This window comes from Halichoerus grypus, chromosome 4 (assembly GCF_964656455.1).
Source record: "Halichoerus grypus chromosome 4, mHalGry1.hap1.1, whole genome shotgun sequence".
Lineage (NCBI taxonomy): Eukaryota > Metazoa > Chordata > Mammalia > Carnivora > Phocidae > Halichoerus > Halichoerus grypus.
The window spans coordinates 64,647,427-64,669,588 of record NC_135715.1 but is presented as its reverse complement, the minus strand read 5'-3'; the positions used below and the strand labels follow the sequence as shown (position 1 = coordinate 64,669,588).

At 38.1% G+C, this 22,162-nt stretch overlaps 1 protein-coding gene across 3 annotated transcripts in view; it reads right to left on the bottom strand.

Annotated features, from left to right (window-relative positions):
* The window catches only part of ALG5 (ALG5 dolichyl-phosphate beta-glucosyltransferase), a 37,310-nt gene extending 15,484 nt beyond the window's left edge, over positions 1–21,826 (bottom strand). For 2 of the 3 annotated variants that reach the window (XM_036066923.1, XM_078070430.1), the window contains exons 1-6: positions 21,670–21,826; positions 18,332–18,503; positions 17,888–17,934; positions 16,310–16,378; positions 14,553–14,645; positions 10,221–10,334 (exon numbers count right to left, since the gene is read on the bottom strand). In XM_036066923.1, the coding sequence (XP_035922816.1) occupies positions 10,221–10,334; positions 14,553–14,645; positions 16,310–16,378; positions 17,888–17,934; positions 18,332–18,503; positions 21,670–21,735 (561 nt within the window). In that variant the 5' untranslated portion in view covers positions 21,736–21,826. Of the gene's footprint in view, positions 1–10,220; positions 10,335–14,552; positions 14,646–16,309; positions 16,379–17,887; positions 17,935–18,331; positions 18,504–21,669 lie in introns of those variants that run through there. The other variant, XM_078070431.1, reaches the window with a different exon arrangement.
* Between the last annotated feature and the right edge of the window lie 336 nt (positions 21,827–22,162).

Here is a 22,162-nt window from a genome sequence, read left to right as displayed (position 1 = left end):
TTGAAGCAGCAAACCTGTATGTCTATCCAAAGGCATTAGTTACGACACTGTGAAAGAATGAGGAAGCACTTTGCTGTATAAATATGGCTCAATCCCCAAGATACATTGTTAAGTGGAACAACAGAACAGTAAATAGTGTTAGTTTGCATTTTTAAATGAAGAATACATATATACATCTTCCAGATGGATATATAAGAAATAAATAACACTGGTTACTTCTGAGAGTAACTGAGTGACTGAGAAATAAAAGGCAGGCTTCCTTCACTGTATATCTTCTTGTGCCATTTGACTTTTGAACTGTTTACCAAAATTAAAAAGTGCATATTGTAAAAAAAAAAAAAAGGCAAGCATATAAATTTACATATAATAAAACTTTATTATAATGAGAAAAAGTCATATATAATCTCACTACCTAAAAGCAGCCTTTTATAATATTTTACATATTTCTTTGTGTTCTTTTTCCCCCTCTGCATTTAAAACCACAGCTGAAATTTACCTACATACCAGTTTTTTTTCATTCAAAATAACCCCAAAATTTCTTATATTCAAGTTCATTGTTTTTCAGCTTTTTATTATGGGTATTTTCAAACAGTACATAAAAGCAGAGAGAATAGGAAAACGAAGCCCCCATGTGCCCAAACCTGGCTCAACAATTATCAGTACATTTAAAGAAAATAAAATGAAAAAAACCCCCCAAAACAAAAAACTAATACATGGCCAATCTTGCTTCCTCTAAAGCCCCTCATCACTATCCCACCCAACAAATTCTAGGCATCACATTATAAATTGCTGTATATTTCAATCACAATAGCACTATCACAACTAAAACATTAATAATTCTTTAATACCATCAGATACAGTTTTCACATTTGTCCAATTATCTCATAAATATTTTGTTTATTTGAATCAAGAGCCAAATAAAATTCATACAGATTGGCTGATGTTTCTTTTACCTGTGTGTTCCCCCCTACTTCTGTTAATTTTTTTCTTATGCTTTATTTGTTGAAGAAACTATGTAACTTGTCTTGTAGACTTTCCTCGATGTTGGATTTTGCTGATTGTACCCACACTGGTGACATTTATCATGTTCCTCTGTCCTCTATATTTCCTGTAAACTGGTTGTTAGAAGATAAAATTCAGGCTTACTTTTCAAGAACTTATAGCAGTGTTGCATGTCTGTCTTTCTTTTTTGTGTCAATGGTGAGGGCAATATTATATTTCACCATAAAGATTTACCATACTTTCACTGTTTGCCTATGTGTTGACTATTTCTAATTTCATGCTTTTAGAACGGTGCCCAAAAGAACATCTTTGAATATAAAACTCAATTTGTATTTTGGATTTCCTTCTTTGGAAAAAGTCATAGAAACAGAATACTAAACTGCAAGTATGAATGTTTTAAATGTTTATGAGCCAAATTATTCTTTAAAAGGCTCTTTATATTACCACTAAATGGGTATAATATTGACTACTTCATCAAATCCTTGCCAGTTCTAATTATTCTCATTTTAAATTTGCTAATTTTATAAGGGGAAAATATGACCACATGTGATCTAATTTCCTTTTCTTTATAATAAAAAGGTAAACTTGGGGGAAATTTTAGTGGCCATTATATTTTCTTTTGGAAATTATGGTTACATACTTTGCCTACTACTTAGTAGTAGGAATAATTTCTTCTCTTTTTCTGGCAGATGTACTTTGCTCAGGAAGGGAGAGAATGCTTTTCTTAAGGAAGAACCATGTAAAAAGTTCAGACTGTATATGGCAAATAAGCTTCAACATTAAATCCAAAAAGAGCAGTAATGTTACTGAGTATTAGATGGAAAAAAAAAAAAAAGGAGCCCCTCCCACCTTTCAGAGACTGAGTAGAATTAAAATGTCATTTAATTAAAAAATAAAAATAAAATGTCATTTAATTAAACTAAAAACAAAAAAACAAAAGCCTTCATTTAAAATCTTTTTCTCTCAGTGTAAGTCCCTAAAGGCTTTTAGGAGAAGTTTGTATATCTGCGGTTCTGATGTAAGAACTGAATCCCTGGGACTGATCTCACTGTCATAAGGAATTCATCTAAACAGCTTTTAGAACAGTTAGCTGTTCCTCAGGAAAAGATATTCTTGCTTTTAAAACGGCTAATATTAGAAAATGTATGTAAACATGAAGTACCTTTCTTTTAAGCCTCTTTCAGAGTATCACTAATTTTATTGTGGGTGTTGAAAAATGAATACTTCAGTTACTATGACAGCTAACTTTTAAAAGTGGTAAGAAGTGGTACCATATTGTCTTCTAGAAAGAAATGCTCCATCAGAATCTTTCTTACCTAGTACTTTTCCATTTAAGTATTTCCTCACAATTCATTGCAAGGAATTGTGAGGAAACAGACTGGAAGGAACAGACTAGAAGAACTAGGTATATCTAATTCATATGAACAATTATAAACAGTAACATTAGAATTAGCTCTGAAAATCAAGCATGAAGACTAATGTTAATAATTAGAGGTAATGGTTATTGAGTGCTGAACATATGCTAAACACTTGACCATACATTTTAAAAAATTTTAATCATTACCTCAGAATTATGAACTCAGGCTCACTGTCCATATGTCAGTGATGAGGAAAATGAGGTGGATGGATTCACTTGCCCAAGGTCACATGCAATTTGAACTCCGCACCCAAAGTTAAACATACTGAAGTGGAAATGGGAATTGACACAGGTACTCCATAAGGCAAACGTGACTCCAAATGAGGTAGATAGCATATAAAGTGAAGTACTGAGTTAAGAAAAAGTTTTATTTATTAAAAAATTATGTTTTGACTTAAAAAAAATCCTATCCCCATTTTTTCCTCAAAAGCAATAAACATTCATTGTTAAAAACAAACAATAAGGGGTGCCTGGCTGGCTCAGTCAGAAGAGCATGCAACTCTTGATCTCGGGGTCGTGAGTTTGAGCCCCATGTTGGGTGTAGTGATAACTTAAAAAAAATTAATCTAAAGGAAAATAAAAATTTGAAAAGATATCCACAGTCCCACTATCCATAGACAACTGATGTTAGCACATTATTTATTAGATAGATAACTAGATATGGCTATAGCTATCGATATATATATATATATATATATATATGTTTAAAATTTATTTTTTCACTTAATTATGTATAATGAATAGCATTCTATATGATAATGAATTTAACCTGTGTAAATGAATACTTAACCTGTGTAAATGAATATTTAACACTTTAAATCATTTCTAATTTTTTCCTTTAACTAAAAAATTAAAATATATTAAATATAAATATATTTAAAAAAAGCAAAAAATCCTTGAAAATTTATTTTTATACACATTCTTAATTATTTCCTTAAGATAAATTTCTCAAAGCTGTGTCAAGGGATATGTATTATTGGATCAATGGATATGAATTATTTAAACCTTTTGATTCTTATTTTCAACTTGTTCTATAAAAATATTGTATGAATCTACACAAACTCAACAGATAAATTTGGCAACATTTACTCTTTTTTTTCCTTGATGAAAGATGCTTTATTATTTCCCTGCTTTTTATTTTTTTATTTATTTTTATTTTTTAAAGATTTATTTATTTATTTGAGAGAGAGAGAAAGAGGGTGCACAAGCAGGGGGAGGGGCAAACGGAGAGGGAAAGAATCCCAAGCAGACTCTCCGCCTGAGCAGGGAGCCTGATGCGAGGCTGGATCCCATGACCCCGATAACAACCCCAGCAAAAATCAAGGGTAGGACGCTCAACTGACTGAGCCACCCAGGTGTCCTTCCCTGCCTTTTAAATTAAGAGAATTTTCTCTTGACAATCATGAGGATATTAAATTTATGAAAATTTCTGTGGTCAGCAAAAATTATGGTTAACATTGAAGCCTCAATCTTCTGGAACAAGGTTGGTAAACTATGGCCTATGGGCCAAAGCCAGTCTGCTGCCTGTTTTTGCATGACCTATGAGCAAGAATGGTTTTTCAAGTGTTGTTACAAAAAGAGTATTGCAACAGAGACCATATGTGGTCCACAAAGCCTAAAATATTTACCCTCTGGCCCTTTAGAGAAAAAGTTTACTTTCCCTGTTCTTAAGAGATATCCACTTTCAAACCAGGTTTGTTGGCATATACACCTGCTTTGGTAGGCAGCTTGTGTCCTTCAAAGGTATGGGAAACACACTTCATGATCTGCTGAGACAGACTGTCCTGAAAGTTCCACTGAGTACAATCTACCTCTTTTTACATTTTCAAGACTATCTTCTTAATTTTTGTATTCTGCCTTGTTTGATTTTCACAAACACCTCAGCAAAATGCTTGTGTAACTGCCAGGTCTATAAAACAAATGATGTGGAAAGTTAAGGGATCTCTTTTGGATGCTTGGCCATCTGAGAAGGTGACAAAAATATACCTGGCTCTTAGACCTGCCCACGGTCCACAAAAAAAGAGGGGAAACAGTAATTGTCACATTCTCGTTTAAGGAAAAACCAATCCATGCATACATGTATGAAATGTTAGTGTACCAAAACCACACTTGGCTGAGGACTACTACATTAAAGACAAAGGAACATTCAGGGACATTAGCTAGCAATTACTCCAGACTGAGGGGTATGTGTGTTGGGGGTGGGTGGTTAGTATCTCTTTCCTATAGTTTTTTGCAATGCAATTTTACACCATATCTGTTACCTTTCATCATTTGTGGCCTTCAAAACCTAAAAACTAAGTTTACTGCAACTATGTCTAAATGAGAATTCAAGATCCAGGTCATGGCCTGAGGAGTAACTCTATGGTTATGGAGTGCAGATTTCCGGTCATTTATTTTGTTTAGGGAGTTTTGATTCTATTTTTATAGTTAAGCCACCTAACAAGTGATCATCACAGATTTTGCTTAGAAAAATTACTATAAAACCAAGCATATTTTATTAAAAGAGGTAGCATAACTACTGGTTAAGAAATTGAGAAGCTGGGACTTAAAGAAAAAAGATAACACAGATAAAATATCTGGAACTAAATATAAATCCCTATTTTATTTGTGTGTCATACAAAGCTCTACTTAAATGACCTATGTCTAGTTTAAAACCTTAAAAGACCTTCTTGAGAGAAGAAATTGCAAGCAACTTTTCTAAATTCATTAAGGATAATCTGACCAGAACTGTAAGTGGAAATACAAGCACAAAGTAGTAGTAAATTTCTTTTTGTTGCAATTAAAAATAATATCTGCTGAGAAAACATTAGAAGCCATTACAAACATCCTGGAGAGTCAATACACTAATGTAGAAGATACTTAAGTTAACTACTGCCATCTAGTGAGTTAGTCATGTAGTCATTATAGGATTTGACTACTTTGAAACCCATGTTCTTGTTTCATTACTTCCAGAACTGTTCTAGCCAATTTTTATTATGTCTTAAGGGAACATATACAAGTCATGCTTATCAAATTTGTGACTTAAATGAACTGAGAACAGAATGGCAATTGCATTAAAGATAGGAAAAAAGCCCTACACCCTGACAAATGGAAATCAAACATGCTAATGTTTAATACAGTCACACTTCCATTCCTAAATAAAACAAGGCAAAACAAACACAGTTTGAGGATGCATTTGTGCCAGTTGGAGGATGGGAAGACAAGGTGCAATGGCAATGCACACCGAAGAGTTGGCGATACGAGGCAACTATGTAAATGTGGTAACCAGATCCACACTAACTGAAGCATCTTCAGTGGAAAATGATCAGGATGGTAAGAAAAAGAAATATGCTATTTTAAAACTTGAAAGAACTACTGACAGCCTAAAAAAGAGAAGCCACATGAAAAGCAGCTTTAGGGGCGCCTGGGTGGCTCAGTCGTTAAGCGTCTGCCTTAGGCTCAGGTCATGATCCCAGGGTCCTGGGATCGAGCCCCGCATCGGGCTCCCTGCTCAGCAAGAGGCCTGCTTCTCCCTCTCCCACTCCCCCTGCTTGTGTTCCCTCTCTCGCTGTGTTTCTCTCTGTCAAATAAATAAAATCTTTAAAAAAAAAAAAAAAAGAAAAGCAGCTTTAACTCTCTAAAGGGCTGTCACAAAGAAGTACAAGAGACTACTTTGTGTAGCTCTGAAAAACAGAACCAACTAAAGGGGGTGATTAAAAGGAGGCATGTTTGCATTTAATGTAAAGAGGAACTCTGTAACTGAGCTGAGATCGATGGGCTGCTTGGGCATCACTATAGCTATGCAAGCAGAGACTGAAAGATCACGTGGTAGCTATAAAAAGTTTCCAATATTGGATAAATGATTGAATTAGACCAAGGGTCTGTAATCTATAGCCCATGGCCCAAATCTGGCCTGCTGCTTGGTTTTGTGAGTAAATTTTTCTTGGAACACAGGCATGATCAATTATGTATTATCTGGGTCTGCTTTTGTGCTACCACCAGATCTGAGTAGTTGCAACGGAGACTATATGGCTTTAAAGCTGAAAATATTTACTCTATGGCCCTTTACAGAAAAAGTGTGTCAACACCTGAATTAGATAATTAAGAAGATTCCTTCTAATTCCTCTATGAATGTCAGAGTGCAAGTTTTCTGAGAGCAATGACTGGCTACTTATAAGCTTTATCAGAAAGATGAGTAGACAGGGATCCCAATTCAAAAATAATCATTACTGAGCTAATCCAAAGACAATAGATTTTGAAACTTTATCACTTACCTGCCTCCTTCCCATCTCCTTCAAAAAGAGTTATAGGATGCATACTGACAAAAATTCTTAACAGAGTTTAAATTCATTTAAGTGAGTTGTGATACTCTTAAATAATTAGGTATACCTTCTGTGCTGTAGACCAAGGCTGTGAATTAAATGCTTAATCATAATCAAATGCTTTAGTTCTTTAAAACTCAACATTTACAGTAACAATGCAGTAAATTGGATTATGATAAGGAAAAAAGATGGCATCAAAACTCCTTTCCTTTTCAGAGTTGTATAAAGGAAACTGGATTCACAGAAGGTTCAGATTTTTCTCCTGTTTATTGTTTCGTTCACCCTGTAACTTTAGCTACATCATTTTTCTTTGCCCTACTGCAGAATGACATAAAGTCAGCTGCAAATAATTTGACACCTTCCACCCTCCCTCCCACTCATGGCCCCCCCAAGCTAAAGGCATAATGCAGAAGAAACATTTACCAAATCTTTGTGGGGTCTCTTGGGAGACCTAGAAAATCAAACCCAACAACTGTACTAGTTGGATTTTCTTTTTCCCTTTTTTTTTTTTTTTAAAGGTTTTATTTATTTATTTGAGAGAGAGAATGAGAGACAGAGAGCACGAGAGGGAAGAGGGTCAGAGGGAGAAGCAGACCGCCCACTGAGCAGGAAGCCTGATGCGGGACTCGATCCCGGGACTCTAGGATCATGACCTGAGCCAAAGGCAGTCGCTTAACCAACTGAGCCACCCAGGCGCCCTAGTTGGATTTTCTTTTAGCTTATCATGATTCACTAAGAGGTGGAAGAAATACTTTTTTAGTAATAGTGAACATGTGACATATCCAATAATTATTTCATATTGTATGGTATAAAGCAGTAATGTCCAACAAAACTTCCTGTGATGATGGAAATGCTCTATATCTCTGTTCCAATAAGATAGCTACTGGCCACAAGTATATGAAATGTGGCCAGTGAGAACTAGAATTTAAAATTTAGTGAGGAACTAAAATTTTATTTAATTTTAATTAATTTAAATTTAAATAGCCATATGTGGCAGATAGCTACTGTTTTGAATAGCACAGGTAAAAGGGATATTTTCAGAAATAATTCTTTTAAGAATTATATTAGTTAATTCATTTAGTGTCTTTAAAGACAAACTACTAGTTAGAAAAGGGAAGTGGGTGATGGTGAAAGGAGAAATGGAACACTTGTGAAAATCCATGAAATTCAAATAAATACATATTTATTTCTAGGAAGGAGATGAGGTTTTTTAATTATTAAATGTTCTGCTTTTGGGGGTTTTGCTTTTTTTTATTGTTCGGTTAACAGGGATTATTTTAACAAGTATATAATAATAATAATTAGTTCTAAATTAGGTCTATTTCATTCATGGATAGTTCTATTTATTGATCTTATTTTGGCCCTCAATTTGCTTCCTTATTTCTGTAATTTCTCTTTTAATACCATTCTGTTGTTTTGTCATCTCTCTTTCCAATGCCTGTGTTGCTGATTTCTTATTTTCATTATTTCTAGAGCAAAAATACCTTCATGCAATTTTATCCTTTTTCTTGGATTATATCTGCTTTCATTTGGAGTTTATCCTTTTTTTGTATGAAACTTCAATTCTTTTTCTATAGTAACATGCTGGCGTAGCTGACATTTCTTTCGTTTTGTCATGACTAACATGGGTAGCTCTCGTACAGTACAAGGGAATTTTCCTTGATACACAGGTATCCCCTGGTTTTCAAAAGTTCATGTTAGGCCATGTTGCTTTTACGAAAGACCAACATTAGTAGCTGTTCTTGCTAACTGAAAGAAATGTGAAGAGGAATTTTGCTTTTACAAAAAAAAAGCAAAAAGCACAAATAGGATTCAACATTTGTGTTGTGGCAAACTGTAGAGGCAGCGCTCGCTCTGAGTGGCGAGACGGGCCCCGCCAAGCTCCTGCCCCAGAACCACACTCAGCATCTCAGCATCAAGCCACCATAGCTTGGAACTATGTCTGTGAGCATCGCTGCTTTATCCTGATTTATTTTGTGTATCTGTTAGCAAGATGTGTCTTAGGGTGTCAGAAAAGCCTGAGAGAGGTTATTTTTGGGTCTGGGAACATTAAAAAAAATTTTGTGGTATACATTAATGGTAATTGCTTCTTTGCTTTATGCCATTTGGCTCACGAATGAGAGAGCAGGGGTGACTTGTATTTTACCTTGTGTAGCACCTGTTTGTCCCCTCTGAACTAGAGTTTCAAGGCCTGAATATTATACCTGGGGGAGGGAGGGAGTGCCCCTAAAGCTCAATATAGCTTTATTGGGTTATTTGGGTTCCTTGCTGTTGAGAGATTTTGTCATGTCCTATACAAAGATACACTCCACTGAGGAATGGATTTAGTCACATGGATCTGTGCCCTAAACTTATCTTGAAGCCCCGAAAACAGCAAGCTCTAGCAATTTTTCTTGCTTCTGCTGAAATTCTGTGTGATGGTAGGTAGGTGTACTGTTTAATGTTGTCCAACGGTGCTTACTCATTCTCTCAGTCTGATTCTCTCCAGATTGGGATTATTTGGTAAAAAGTTCAGAATTTGGTTAAATTTGTCTTTTCTAAATGGCCTTTAAAAAGTGGAAATGGCACCAGAATTTTTCTTTCCTTAACTTCCAGTTTTTCTTTCTTTTTTAAACGAAATGTTGATACTGGTTTTATTCATAATTGCCAAATGCTGGAAACAACCCAAATGTCCTTCAACAGTTGCATGGATAAACAAACGGTCATACTGCCATACAATGGAATATCACTTAGCAATTAAAAGGAAAAAACTATTGATAAAGACAGTAATATGGATGAATCTCAAATGCATTATGCTGAGTGAAAGTCAATCTCCACTTTTTGAAATTTATGGCATGAAGTTGCACATAATCTTTTCTGAGCAGTTGCTGCTTGGGTTTGTTTCATCAGAAACAAGCATTCTGTGATCCAGTTTCGTTTCACATCTTTACTTGGGAGGCTCAGTCTATGCTCTTAAATAAAAGCCTTAGCTGAATATATAATAAATATTAAAACTCTGGTAGTGGTGATTGAAAATCAAGAGACATGGCTAAAATATTAAATAAATGTCAAGTAAATCTCAGACCATCGGTAATGTTTATAATAAAATGATTAGCTTTTCTGTGGAGCTGTATACAGGAATTTCACACCAGAAGAAGCACCATTTTTTTTTTTTTTTAGTGTTAATAGGCTTTTATATTTAAGATTTCATGAACTGAGTGGCCATGGACTCCTTAAGGCCTTTGTCATTTCAATACTTAAATTAAAAATGATCTCTGAATGCCTTCAGAGATAATTTTCTTTTCTTTCTTTTTTTTTTTACATATAATGTATTACTTGTTTCAGAGGTACAGGTCTGTGATTCATCAGTCTTACACAGTTCACAGTGCTCACTATAGCACATACCCTCCCCAATGTAGAAGCACCAATTTTTTAATTTATATGTAAATTCCATTTTAACGTTACTTTAGACTACCTGTTTTCTTGATTGAAGATCATTTAAGCTATATTCTTATACTCACGGGCCAAGGCTGTAGATCATTCAGTCCCTTTTCTAATTTCTCAACATCTGGAAACTTTGTGGCTCCATCAGCATCTGCCATCAGGATCTTTTCTCCTCGAGAACTGAATATACCCTGTATTTAAACATTTTAATTAAAAGAAAGTTGCTTAAAATTAAGGTTAAATTCAATGACATGTCAGTTTGTTTTGCTTTACTTAAAATAGCTAATATTAGATAGCCTAATATCTAATATTAGGTGTGAAACGGCAGGAGGCCAAAGTTCCCTGAAAACACATTACATTGATAAGATCCTTCCAAACGTATCTAATGCCTATTTAATGGTTTTAAAAACTTTGTGAGATCATACCACTAATACCTTATAAAATATGGTAAGAAAATAGATTCGGACAAAAAAAAGATGTCCTACATCAATAAAAACAAAAGAAGTAAAATAGCTATCATATATGTTATATATGTATTGTATATGTGTCCGGGCTATTTTAGGGCAGCATATGAAGAGCATATTTATGGGTGGATTGAACAAATGCAATATATATAAACTTGCTGTGAAACACATCCTAAGATGACAGGTCTTTAGTATTCTTTATTATGGAATCTAAAGTTTTTTTTTTTTTTTTTAAAGATTTTATTTATTTGAGAGAGAGAGAGAGCAAGCACGAGTAGGGGGGAGGGGCAGAGGGAGAAACAGACTCCCCTCTGATCAGGCAGCCAGACGTGGGGCTTGATCCCAAGACCATGAGATCATGACCTGAGGTGAAGGCAGACGCTTAACCAACCTTATTCCAGGTGCCCCTGGAATCTAAATTAGTTTAAATTAATTACTGAATAAAGAAATATGCAATATCACTAAATTTTGGGAAATGTGGATATATCCAAATACTATTTTATGTTATTTGAGGGATCTGACACTTAGCAAAATTATGCCTCTCAATATTGAATCGGTTTTTTGTGAATATGGCTGAGTGTATATTTCACATGGAAATAAACTATACATCAACTCTTAATTCATGGTCCATTTGAGTGAATTCATTGTTTCTTAAGTATAAATATATGTATGGTTTGATATAGGAGAATATAGCCTGTGGTATCACTTAACAGTATGAATATAGATAAGAGAAATGTAGACAAAATTTTGATCATTTATTCTACAGGATAAACCCACTAACTAGTTTCTATAATTAAAAAAAAATCATATCCATTAGAATACAGGTGAAAAAGCAGAATAAAGGGCACCTGGGTGGCTCAGATGGTTGAGCGTCTGCCTTCGGCTCAGGTCATGATCCCAGGGTCCTGGGACTGAGTCCCACATGGGGCTCCCTGCTCCGTGGGAGCCTGCTTCTCCCTCTGCCTCTCTCTGTCTCTCTCTCTCTCATGATTAAATAAATAAAATCTTTAAAAAAAAAAAAGCAGAATAAAAATATTTTATTTAACATCTAGACAAAAAGCCACCCCCCCCCAAAAAAAAGAACCAAAGGATTATTTCAAAGATAGACGTTAAGAGCGCACTGGGGTAATTATTTAGCATTATGGAAAAATGCCTTTGGCTTTCAATCTTGTTTAAGCCACTTTATTATTTTTTTAAAATTTTTTATTGTTATATTAATCACCATACATTACATCATTAGTTTTTGATGCAGTGTGCCATGATTCATTGTTTGTGCATAACACCCAGTGCTCCATGCAGAACGTGCCCTCCTTAATACCCATCACCAGGCTAACCCATCCTCCCACCCCCCTCCCCTCTAGAACCCTCAGTTTGTTTTTCAGAGTCCATCGTCTCTCATGGTTCGTCTCCCCCTCCGATTTCCCCCACTTCATTCTTCCCCTCCTGCTATCTTCTTCTTTTTTTTTTTTCTTAACATATATTGCATTATTTGTTTCAGAGGTACAGATCGGTGACTCAACAGTCTTGCACAGTTCACAGCGCTTACCATAGCACATACCCTCCCCCACTTTATTATTTTTAAAGGAGGTTCTTTAATGACTGCTACTCTCCACTGTACCAACGATGGCCTTCACTTCACTGCCCAACTTGTTGAAAAAGCAGCCTATGTTGGCACCTCCCATTCTTTTCCATTCAATCCCACCCTATCCCCTCTCACTGCTCCAACGGCTCATCCTTACATGCTTCGTTTCCCTGAGGCTTGGTTTCCGGTTGTCCTCTTTCTCTATACCTTCTTCCTTGTCACCTTAACAGGTTCAGCTATCATCTGATGCATGTGAAGTACTCACTCACACTCTACCACGCTCTTCTGGACACCACTACTTGGTATCTCAAACTTAATATGGCTCAAACTCAATTAATGATACTGTCTTTTAAACCAGCTCCTCCACCAGTGTTTCATTCCTCCTATAAATGACATCCTCCTCCTCTCAGTCACCCAAGGCCAAAGTTAAATTATTCCTCTCCCTGATCACCTGATACAACTCTACCTCATTTTTAACACCCCCCCCCCCCATTTGTCTGCTCCTCTTTGGCTGCTGTGTCACCATCATGATCCAGGTAACAATTCCTTGCACCTTGCTTACATTACCGTGCTGGCCACTGTCACTCTGTCTGAGGTCAGAGTCAGAACGTCCCTAGCCTAAAAGTTCAGGGTCTGAACCCATCTCGCCCTCTGACCTCATCCCTATAAAGTCAACCCAAGGCACCACTAGCAGCTCCTTACTGTGACACTTTCTTTCATACCTTTGGTCATGTCCCTCTCTGAAGCTCCCTGCCCCAACTTGTGCCTGGATAATTCCTAGTCCTCCTTGAAGATTCAGTGAATTTACCTCCTCTGGGAAGTCTTTGCTGCTGCTCCCCCAGATGGAAGGCAAAGCCAGCATTTTGCATATACTTCTATTACAGTGTTTACAACACTACTAAACGATATCCTTAAGGATACAATGGTTTTTTTTTTTTTTTTTAAATTATTTATTTTAGATTGAGAGAGAGAGAGCATGCACACTCAAGTCGGGAGAGGGGCAGAGGGAGCGGCGATCTTCAAACAGACTCCCCGCTGAGTTTGGAGCCCCCATGCAGGGCTTGACATGGGTCTCAATCCCAGACCCATGAGATCACAACCTGAGCTAAAACCAAGAGTCGGGCACTCAACCGACTGAGCCACCCAGGCGCCCCTGGTTGACCTGCATCTCAGTATCTCTAATGAGGTACTAGGCATGTAGCAGGCACTCCAGTGTTGGCTGAATAAATAAGTGAATGGATAGATTTAAAGGCCACCATGATATATCATCCCCCCCTATTTTCTTTTCTCTCCTTTTTGCATATCCTATGACCCATTCAGAGGAAACTCACTGCTCCCAGTACATATTCTAAGAGTTCTGACTTCTGTCTTTTCTTACTTTGCTGACTGGCATGCTCTTCTCTCAACTTTTCCCACACATTATCAGAGAGGTTAGGTTAAGAGTGTGGATTTCAGGGTACTAAGCTAATAAATCTTCATTCTATCTATTAGTAACTATGTGACCTTGAGCAAGTTACTTTACCTACCTATGCGTCACTTCCCTCATCTACCTAATTGAAATAATAGGACCTAACTCATGAGACAACATGAGGAGGATTAAATGTGATAATTATGCTGAAGTGGTTAATTTACTCAAAATAACCAGTCAAGTGGAATAACCAAGTGGAAGCCAGCGTTCATCACTGTGGGAGGCTTGGCTTTGGTGACATCTCCTTTGTCAAGTCTGCTTGACACGTGCCCGAAATTGCTAGTTACCTACTCAATATCTATTCTTTCCTTCTTTTTTACTAATGGATCTCTGATTAGGTCAGAAATGAACATGTTAGAAGAAACATTTCTCAGCTTTCCTTGTGACACTGTTCTGGCTAATGAGCATTAAGTAAGTCACTGGGTGCAGCTTCTGGGAAAGCTCCCTAAAGGGGGCAAACCAGCCAGCATATATCTTCTGCCTTTGCCCTTCTCCTTCCTGTCTGGAATGTGGGTGTAATGGCTAGTGCTCCAGGAGTCACCTTGTGAGCATGAGGAAGAGGGAGTGCAAACTTAGGAGGCAGGGTTTCTGATGACACCGTGTTCAACAAGGCCTGGACTGCCAATACTTAGAATGGTAACATTTTAAACTTTGATTAAGATAAGCACAGTCTCCTGAATTACCCAATATGTTATAGATATGGCATGATTTTTAAGATTTGATCACATTATATATACAAAATTGTATTAAGTTCTTACTAAAACTAATTTACCACTATCTTGAAACGGTGGTATTCAACTAGCTAGCTATAAAATGCAAATGTACTATAGTCTGCAAAATAAGTCATTAAAAAAATGTTTATATTTTAGATACAAATGTTGAAACTATGTATTACCATCCTAATAGCTCCGCCTTTCCCACGATTCTTCACCAGCGTTATCACTCGTACCTTGTCACTTCCGTAGTTCTGGCAATATTTAAAAGCTACCTGTCAAATTATATAAAAGTCAGAATAATATTAACTTGGATTCCAAGACAGTGACATAAGCTGCGTTTCTGAGTTTGGCTTAAATACTGCTATTCCAGTTACTTTCTTCTTGTGACTAGATTATATTCACTGTACATTTTAGTGGTCCAGAGTTGTTGAATTCCTGGTGCCAAGAACCAGTAATGACCTACCAGGTTGAAGTCACAATTTGCTTCCCTGCAGAGGTACCACCAGAACAGGCAGCGGCTCTTTCTTATTCTGACTCCTTTATTTATGCTAATGAGCTGCTAGAGAAAATAAAATCGATGCACTCATCGACTGGTACACACTTGTGATTGCCATCCCCCTCGTACTGCTTAACGACTTGTTTACTTGTCAGCAACTGATCTTACTACCCAGAGTTGTTGTTCATATCCTGGACCATGTTCTCCAAAATCTTTTCACTCAACTGCCATTACTTTTTTTTTTTTTTTTAAAGATTATTTATTTTGAGAGAGAGAGTGTGTGTGAGTGGGGGAGAGGGGACGCAAACTCCCCACTGAGTGTATATCCCGATGTGGGGCTTGATCTCACAACCCTGAGATCATGATCTGAGCTGAAACCAAGAGTTGAACGCTTAACCCGCAGAGCCACCCAGGTGCTCTTGCCATTACTTTTTGATTTATAATCAAAGCCATGAAACGGTGATCTGTATTTGCTGTGTATGTCTTTTCATCACTCGATTAGTCATCAATCCACTGTAGTATGGTCCACACCCTTTGCTTTTCCACACAGCTTTTCTATCTTATCTCTCTTCATCAACAGCATCCTCTTTCTCTCTTTTTTATTTTTTATTTTATTTTTTATATAGGCTCCATGCCCAGTGTAGAGCCCAATGTGGGGCTTGAACTCACGTCCCTGAGAGCAAGACCTGAGCTGAGATCAGGAGTTAGATGCTTAACCAACTGAGCCATCCAGGCGCCCCCCACCCCCCTTTTAAGTAGGGCTCCATGACCAACATGGGCCTTGAACTCACAATTCCAAGATCAAGGGTCGCATGCTCTACTGACTGAGCCAGCCAGGCGCCCCAATACTCTCTCCTTGACCCTCATTTCCATAGGGAGTGTGAAGTTATTCTCACTCCTGGCAGACCAGCTTTTATTTTTTCTAGCAGCTCAGTAGCTATAGGTCTAAGAATGCAGGACTGTGAGGGGACCATACTCTTAAGACACTTGTTACATCCCATGGGTAAATCTAGATGGAGGTATGACAAAGGACATATCTGATACCCAGTGCCAGATATGAAGGCATCTTTCTATTTGCATGACTGCTTTAGAAATTGTAAGGCAAGGTGGAGCATAAAGAAAAAAAATTGTACTTAGGAAAAAGGAATCATATATTGGTAGGCAAAGAAGGCTCCCAGTGGCCATGGTGAATTGTACATGTTTTCTCCCGACTTGGTGATCTTCAGAGCTTCCCTGGTCTTATGGAGTGGTGGAACAGCAGGTATATTTTCCAGCTTTCCATCGGTGAAATCCCTCTGCCTTTCTGACTACCCATGCTGTAACAATAGAGTGTGCTGGCACAGCTCTGGCATTCTCTGAGGAGTGGAAATAAGACTTTACATCTGCTAAAGTACTCTATTTTTTCTACCTACTGGCAATCCTAAAAGCAAGTTGACTTACCTTTGAAGTCTGGTCTTTGCTGCCATCATCAACCACTATCACCTCATAAGTGAATGTAGGATCTTGCTTCTGCAAGAAACAAAAATGAAATACCACAATTTGGCATAAATGTCATCAAGAATTCTGATAAAATTGCAAGGAGTTTAAATAACAATTGTTTTAGTGTGATACGTATAAACATGAATATGAATAAGTGTACAAACCACATAAAATAAAAAGGCCAAGAACCAAAAGGAGGAAAGATGCTGGACAGGAGCAGAAGGCAAGCACCAACTGAACATCCGTGAGTGTGTCGTCACCTCCCCCCCAACCCCCCACCAAATCGGTGGGAGCAGCCAGGTGCTTGTGGTGCTAAGCACTTCTGAGAGACACTACAAACGTGTATGAGAAAAAAGTCTGTGAGGTTGGAGGTTAGAACATATAATTCTAACCTGGCTACACTATTTCTTAGCCTTATGATCTTCTGGCCTGTTTTCTCATCCATGTGGTTAACACACGTCATAGAAGAGATAGAAGCCTCATATGTAATAAAGGCTCCATTCCCTCCCTCTTTTACTTTTTCTTTTTTAAAGATTTTATTTTTAAGTAATCTCTACATCCAACATGGGGCTTGAACTCAGAAATCCAAGATTAAGAGTCACATGCTCCACTGACTGAGCCAGCCTGGTGCCCCTTTCTCCCTCTTTTCTTTAAACTCAAGTTTTGAATGTGGCCCCCTCTCTTTTAATGAATCTTCTATCTTCCTTTTACATGTAAAACCTAAAACCAAAGTAAATCAAAACAAGGAATTTTCTAAAAAAAAAAAAAAAAAACCAGCCGCAAAGCTCATTTGTTTCCTTAAACTCTCCAAGAAGATTCCAAGAGCAGCTGATTAGATACAAAACAAGGACACATATTACTTTTCTTCTCCTCATGCGGGGAAAGAGAAAATAAATGAGGGGGACTCCTCTGAATAATAAAGAAAAACAAGAATCATTTCACTCTCATTTTAAGTATTTTTCAAATAAACATCTTTTTAAAAAGTCACAAATGGGCGCCTGGGTGGCTCAGTTGGTTAAGCGACTGCCTTCGGCTCAGGTCATGATCCTGGAGTCCCTGGATCGAGTCCCACATCTGGCTCCCTGCTCAGTGGGGAGTCTGCTTCTCCTTCTGACCCTCTCTCCTCTCATGCTCTCTCTCTCTCTCAAATAAATAAATAAAATCTTTAAAAAAAAATAAATAAAAAGTCACCAAAGTAAAAAGAGCATCGTGTGACCACACAAAGTCTGCAGACATATTCAATTTTAAATACATCACCAGGCAAGAAGATAAAAAGTGGGCGGGAGGGTCCATAAGAAATTTCAGCTTTCTGTTTGTTCTGGGTTCACCCACCTGCTTCTGGAGGCAGGGAGCCACGTGCTGGGCTTGCTTGCTAACACCTGACAGCAGGCAGCAAGCTGAGCACGGGAGGCCCGGTGACCTTGATGAGCCAGCTTGGCTGGCACTGCCTCTCAGCGAGGATCTAGCCTGCAATCTACAAGTTGGTGATCTAGTCTAGTTTTAATTAGAGACATCATATTGAAAGAGAAAACACGATACCTGTCTCTCCTCTAGATAGCCCAGAGCTTCATCCATCATTACAGGCACTTAAAGAAAAAAAAAATGTATGAAAAATTGCTTTTGAAAACAATTTGCCAAGGCCCCAAGCATGCAGTTTACATATGGAAAAAGTCTGAATGGTCTAACAGGTCCCTCTGGGACTTCTCCTTCAGTGGCCTCTCCCATCTGGAAGGTCTGTTTTCTGTTCACATCTGGCTTATTGCTTCTCTAGAACACTTCAGGCCTATGACTTCATGATGCTGACCCTATCCTTTACAGCTAGTATTTGTTTCCCCTCTTATGAACTACAATTTCCCCTCTTATGAACTATGCACTCACCATAGCCCACATCTATTAACGTTCTGGCAAAGACAGTAAAGTCCATACTTTAAATTTCCTTTTCTTCCCAGTGACCCCTTACCCAAAAAATGAAATCGGGCTTACACCGTTTTTCTTCATTGTATGAAGGCACGACAACAGAGAGCCGTTTGGTAGGTGAGTCCCAGATGCTGGGCAATATTTCCTTCTGTCCTCTGGCATTTAAGAAGAACCTCTCTTCTTCATGTTGATGGAGGTGTGGCATTTTCGTAGCAGTTATAAATGCAACAAAGGAAATCTAAAAGCAGGATGTTAACAAGAAATTATGCAATGTTCACTTTTTTTTTTAGATTTGTTACATAAGAATACATCATTTCTGTGGTTTCTTTTTTTTTTTTTTTTTGGTGGAATATTTACTCTCAGTTTTTAGTCCATTAACAGTGGTCTGGAGGTGACACCAAAATTCAAATCCCTTACTTAGGAACTCATTATTGTCCTTTCTTCCATTGGTAAGGAACTAATGCCTTAGGATGCTCCCTGTCTCTTCCCACCTCTCATCCTCAGGCCTCTGTCATCCTAGATCTAATAGGGAATAGTCACTACAGAAGTACAATCCACTCTAAGATGCCCTGAACCCCCAATCCCTGGCAAACACACTGTGAGGTCCCATTCCTACTTGGAGCCTCTATGTGACAAAGAATAAGTTCACAGTGCAGGTGGAATGTATGGAGTGAGGGCGGACCTCCCATCTAGGACCAGACTGACCCAGGGTATGAAGGGAAGACCCCTCTATCCCCATAGTAGGGACCAGTAATGCTTAAGAATATTCTTGACACTTATCCCGGATTTGAATTCAGAATACATTATTTTTTGAAGTAAAGTATCAAACTTGTAGGCTCTGGGACAATTCACTACTAACATTAGATAGCCCCCTTCCATATTTATTTGGGAACTAGCTTTGGAAATAACCATTCTTTGTAACATTGTTCCTAGTGGTACACTTTCTGCTTTTAAAATAGTCAATTCACAAATTTTTGGAATGCTACTCATTTTTAATGTGGTGACCATTTATAATATTCCATCGGGTACATACTGAAATTGAATTTGCTTTGATTAGTAGGAGCATGGAGGCAGTATCCTGACTAGTGGTTAAGAGTTCCTATTCTGCACCCCAGTGTCCAGATATTGTGATTTCTAAATTCAGTTTCCTACTGAAAGGAATCAGTGCTCTTTGTAAGATGCCAGAGAATCATCTCATTATTTTGAAAACTTGCCTTTTATAAAACTTACCTTTTATATATGAAAGATATTTCAGAGTAACTGAATAGCTGAGAATGAAATTTTTTTCATTACAGAATTCTAGGTAATACATGAAAAAGGAATGATACAATTAGAATCTGCATTTTGCAACCCCCAGAAAAATATGGATTTAGGTTGACAAACTATACAATTGGTGAGTCAGGCTAACAAAATTCCTGAATCCCTGGATCCATCTTAACACCAGAGAAAATCAGATATTACAAGCCTTCTGATATGATATAAGAGGAAGTATTCAGCATCAGTCACATACTTTTTTTGATTAAAAAATTCAAACATGCATTTGATTAAGTCTCTAAATGTTACTACCAGTTTATAGGAAATTCAGGGGACAGAGTAAGATGTTAAAAGTTACCAAGGGGATGCAATCAATAAAATCCAGAGTGTGAGAAATTCTACAGGACAAATGACCACTTATTAAAGACAAGGGAAAAAAAGAAGACAAAAAGAAGGACAAATTGTTACAGATTAAGATACTTGAGACATCAACACAGTGCTAAGTGTGTGTGAATGCTGAATCGAACAAATGACTACACTAAAACATACATGAGGCATCTGAACTGACGGGATGTTTGAAATCATTGAATAATGGTTAAAATTTTTTAAGAATCCATTATAACTTTATTATGGTTACATATAAAAAGGGGTGTCTTTAAAGATAAATGCTGAGGGTTTACAGATAAAGTGTTAGATCTTGGATTTGCTTCAAAATAATTCAGAAAGGAAGTGGGGTGAGGAAGAGTATGTATGGAAAGTGGATATATATGAAACTAGGTTTTTTTTTTTTTTTTTAATAATGATTTCCTGCTCTGGTATTTTAAACAAATGAAGGTCCACTAGCTGTGTGACATTTTTATACATAATATACTTAATATACATAATATAATTTTCATATGTACATACTCTCCAATCTCAGTCTCCTCATCAAATGAAGCTAATGATGATAACATTTATGTCAGCATTGTTTTAAAGATACACAAGATAACCCCTGTTAAACACTGAATACAACACCCAGCATATTATAAGTCCTCTATAAATGGTAGCTCTTATAATCACTTCAAGCTAGTGGGATCAAATACTTGCAGTATACCCTCATAATGCATCCATTTAACTCTGTGCAACAGAGATTTAACAAGCAGATTCAATCTAGGATTCTGTCAAAATTCTGCCCCACCAACAACCTGACTTGCTCAAAAACCTGAAAAAACCCTTTCTCACCCAGATACAAATCACTGAAGAAGTCAGGACACACTGGTTTTTCTCTATTAAATTGCTTCTACACTGTGAGTTTGCAAACCTGGCAAGATGGAAGAATGGCCTTCCTAGCAGTGCTATCTAGGTGGCCCATCTGGGTGTCGAGGAAGCTGAAACCTCTCCATGTACGAACTGGATGGCAGGCTATTTCCAAATTATATGGGAGAAAGCTCACTTGGCAAACTGTCTATTACTAATGGATCAGCAAGTGTTTACAATGTTTCTATTTCCAGAGTAATGGCAAAGAAAATCCGAGTTTGAATTCTATTGTACTGCCTCCTTTAGAGGCAGCGAATATAGGATGTTTAATTTTGGGACGTAACGACTCCGACATATGGTAACACTAGGCCTGTGTGTCTTGGTCTTACTGTGTCGCTACTGATCTTCTGGATCCACTGATTTATTCCGATCTGTAACAGATGGTTCTCGTCAATGCTCTGTCACCACCTTCTATCTGCTTAACCACATCAGGAAAAGGATGAGTCTGGGGAGCACACACATCCTGGGAGCTCAAGACCTTCCCGGGTGGAGCTGCATAGGCTGCAGATCCGGGAGGAAGTCTTGGAGACTGACAGGAAGCCGGGACTGACAGGGCGGGTGGACAGAGGTCCGGGGACCATGGGACGAGTGGAGACTGGGTGAGCACGTCCCACAGTGAACAAAAGTACAAGGGTCTGGGCACAGAGGGAGGTAAAGCTCCGAAATAAAAACAAAGGGAAGAAAGGGGGTGTGAAATTCTAGGAGACGAAATCCTGGGGTCAAGGCTTGGGAGAAGGGTGGTGCAAAGGGATACGTCGAAGAGTGGGCTGTGCAGAGGAGAGGATGCGTGGCGGCCGAATCTCCAAGACCGCAGGGAGCCCAGGCCCGCGTCGGTCCCCCATCCCTCTCCTCACCAGTATCAGGGCTGCGGCCGCCAGCGCCACGCCGAGCACCGCCAGCTGCAGCAGGAGCCAACTCATCCTCCATGCCCAGGTCGCCGCCCGCCCTAGCCAGCACCTACACACACGCGGAAGCGCGGCCGCTCAGCCCCGCCTCCCGCCGGCAGAGGGGCAGCGCCGGCCGGGCGCCCGCCGCCCACACCGCCCCCTCGCGGCAAGGCGTTGCGTTCCACTGTAGGGTTGACCGAATCAGCAAGTAAAAATACAGAATGTCCACTTAATTTGAACTTCAGGTAAGCAGTAGACAGTTTTTTGACAGCCTTGTTAAAATAGAATTCACACACCATACAACCCACCCATTTAAAAGGTTTTGGTATATTACACGAGTTTTTAAAAACTGTGATACAACATAAAATTTACCATTTTAACCATTTTAAATGTACAGTGCACAGTGGTACTAATTATATTCACATTTTTCTGCATCCATCACCATTATCTATTTCTAAAA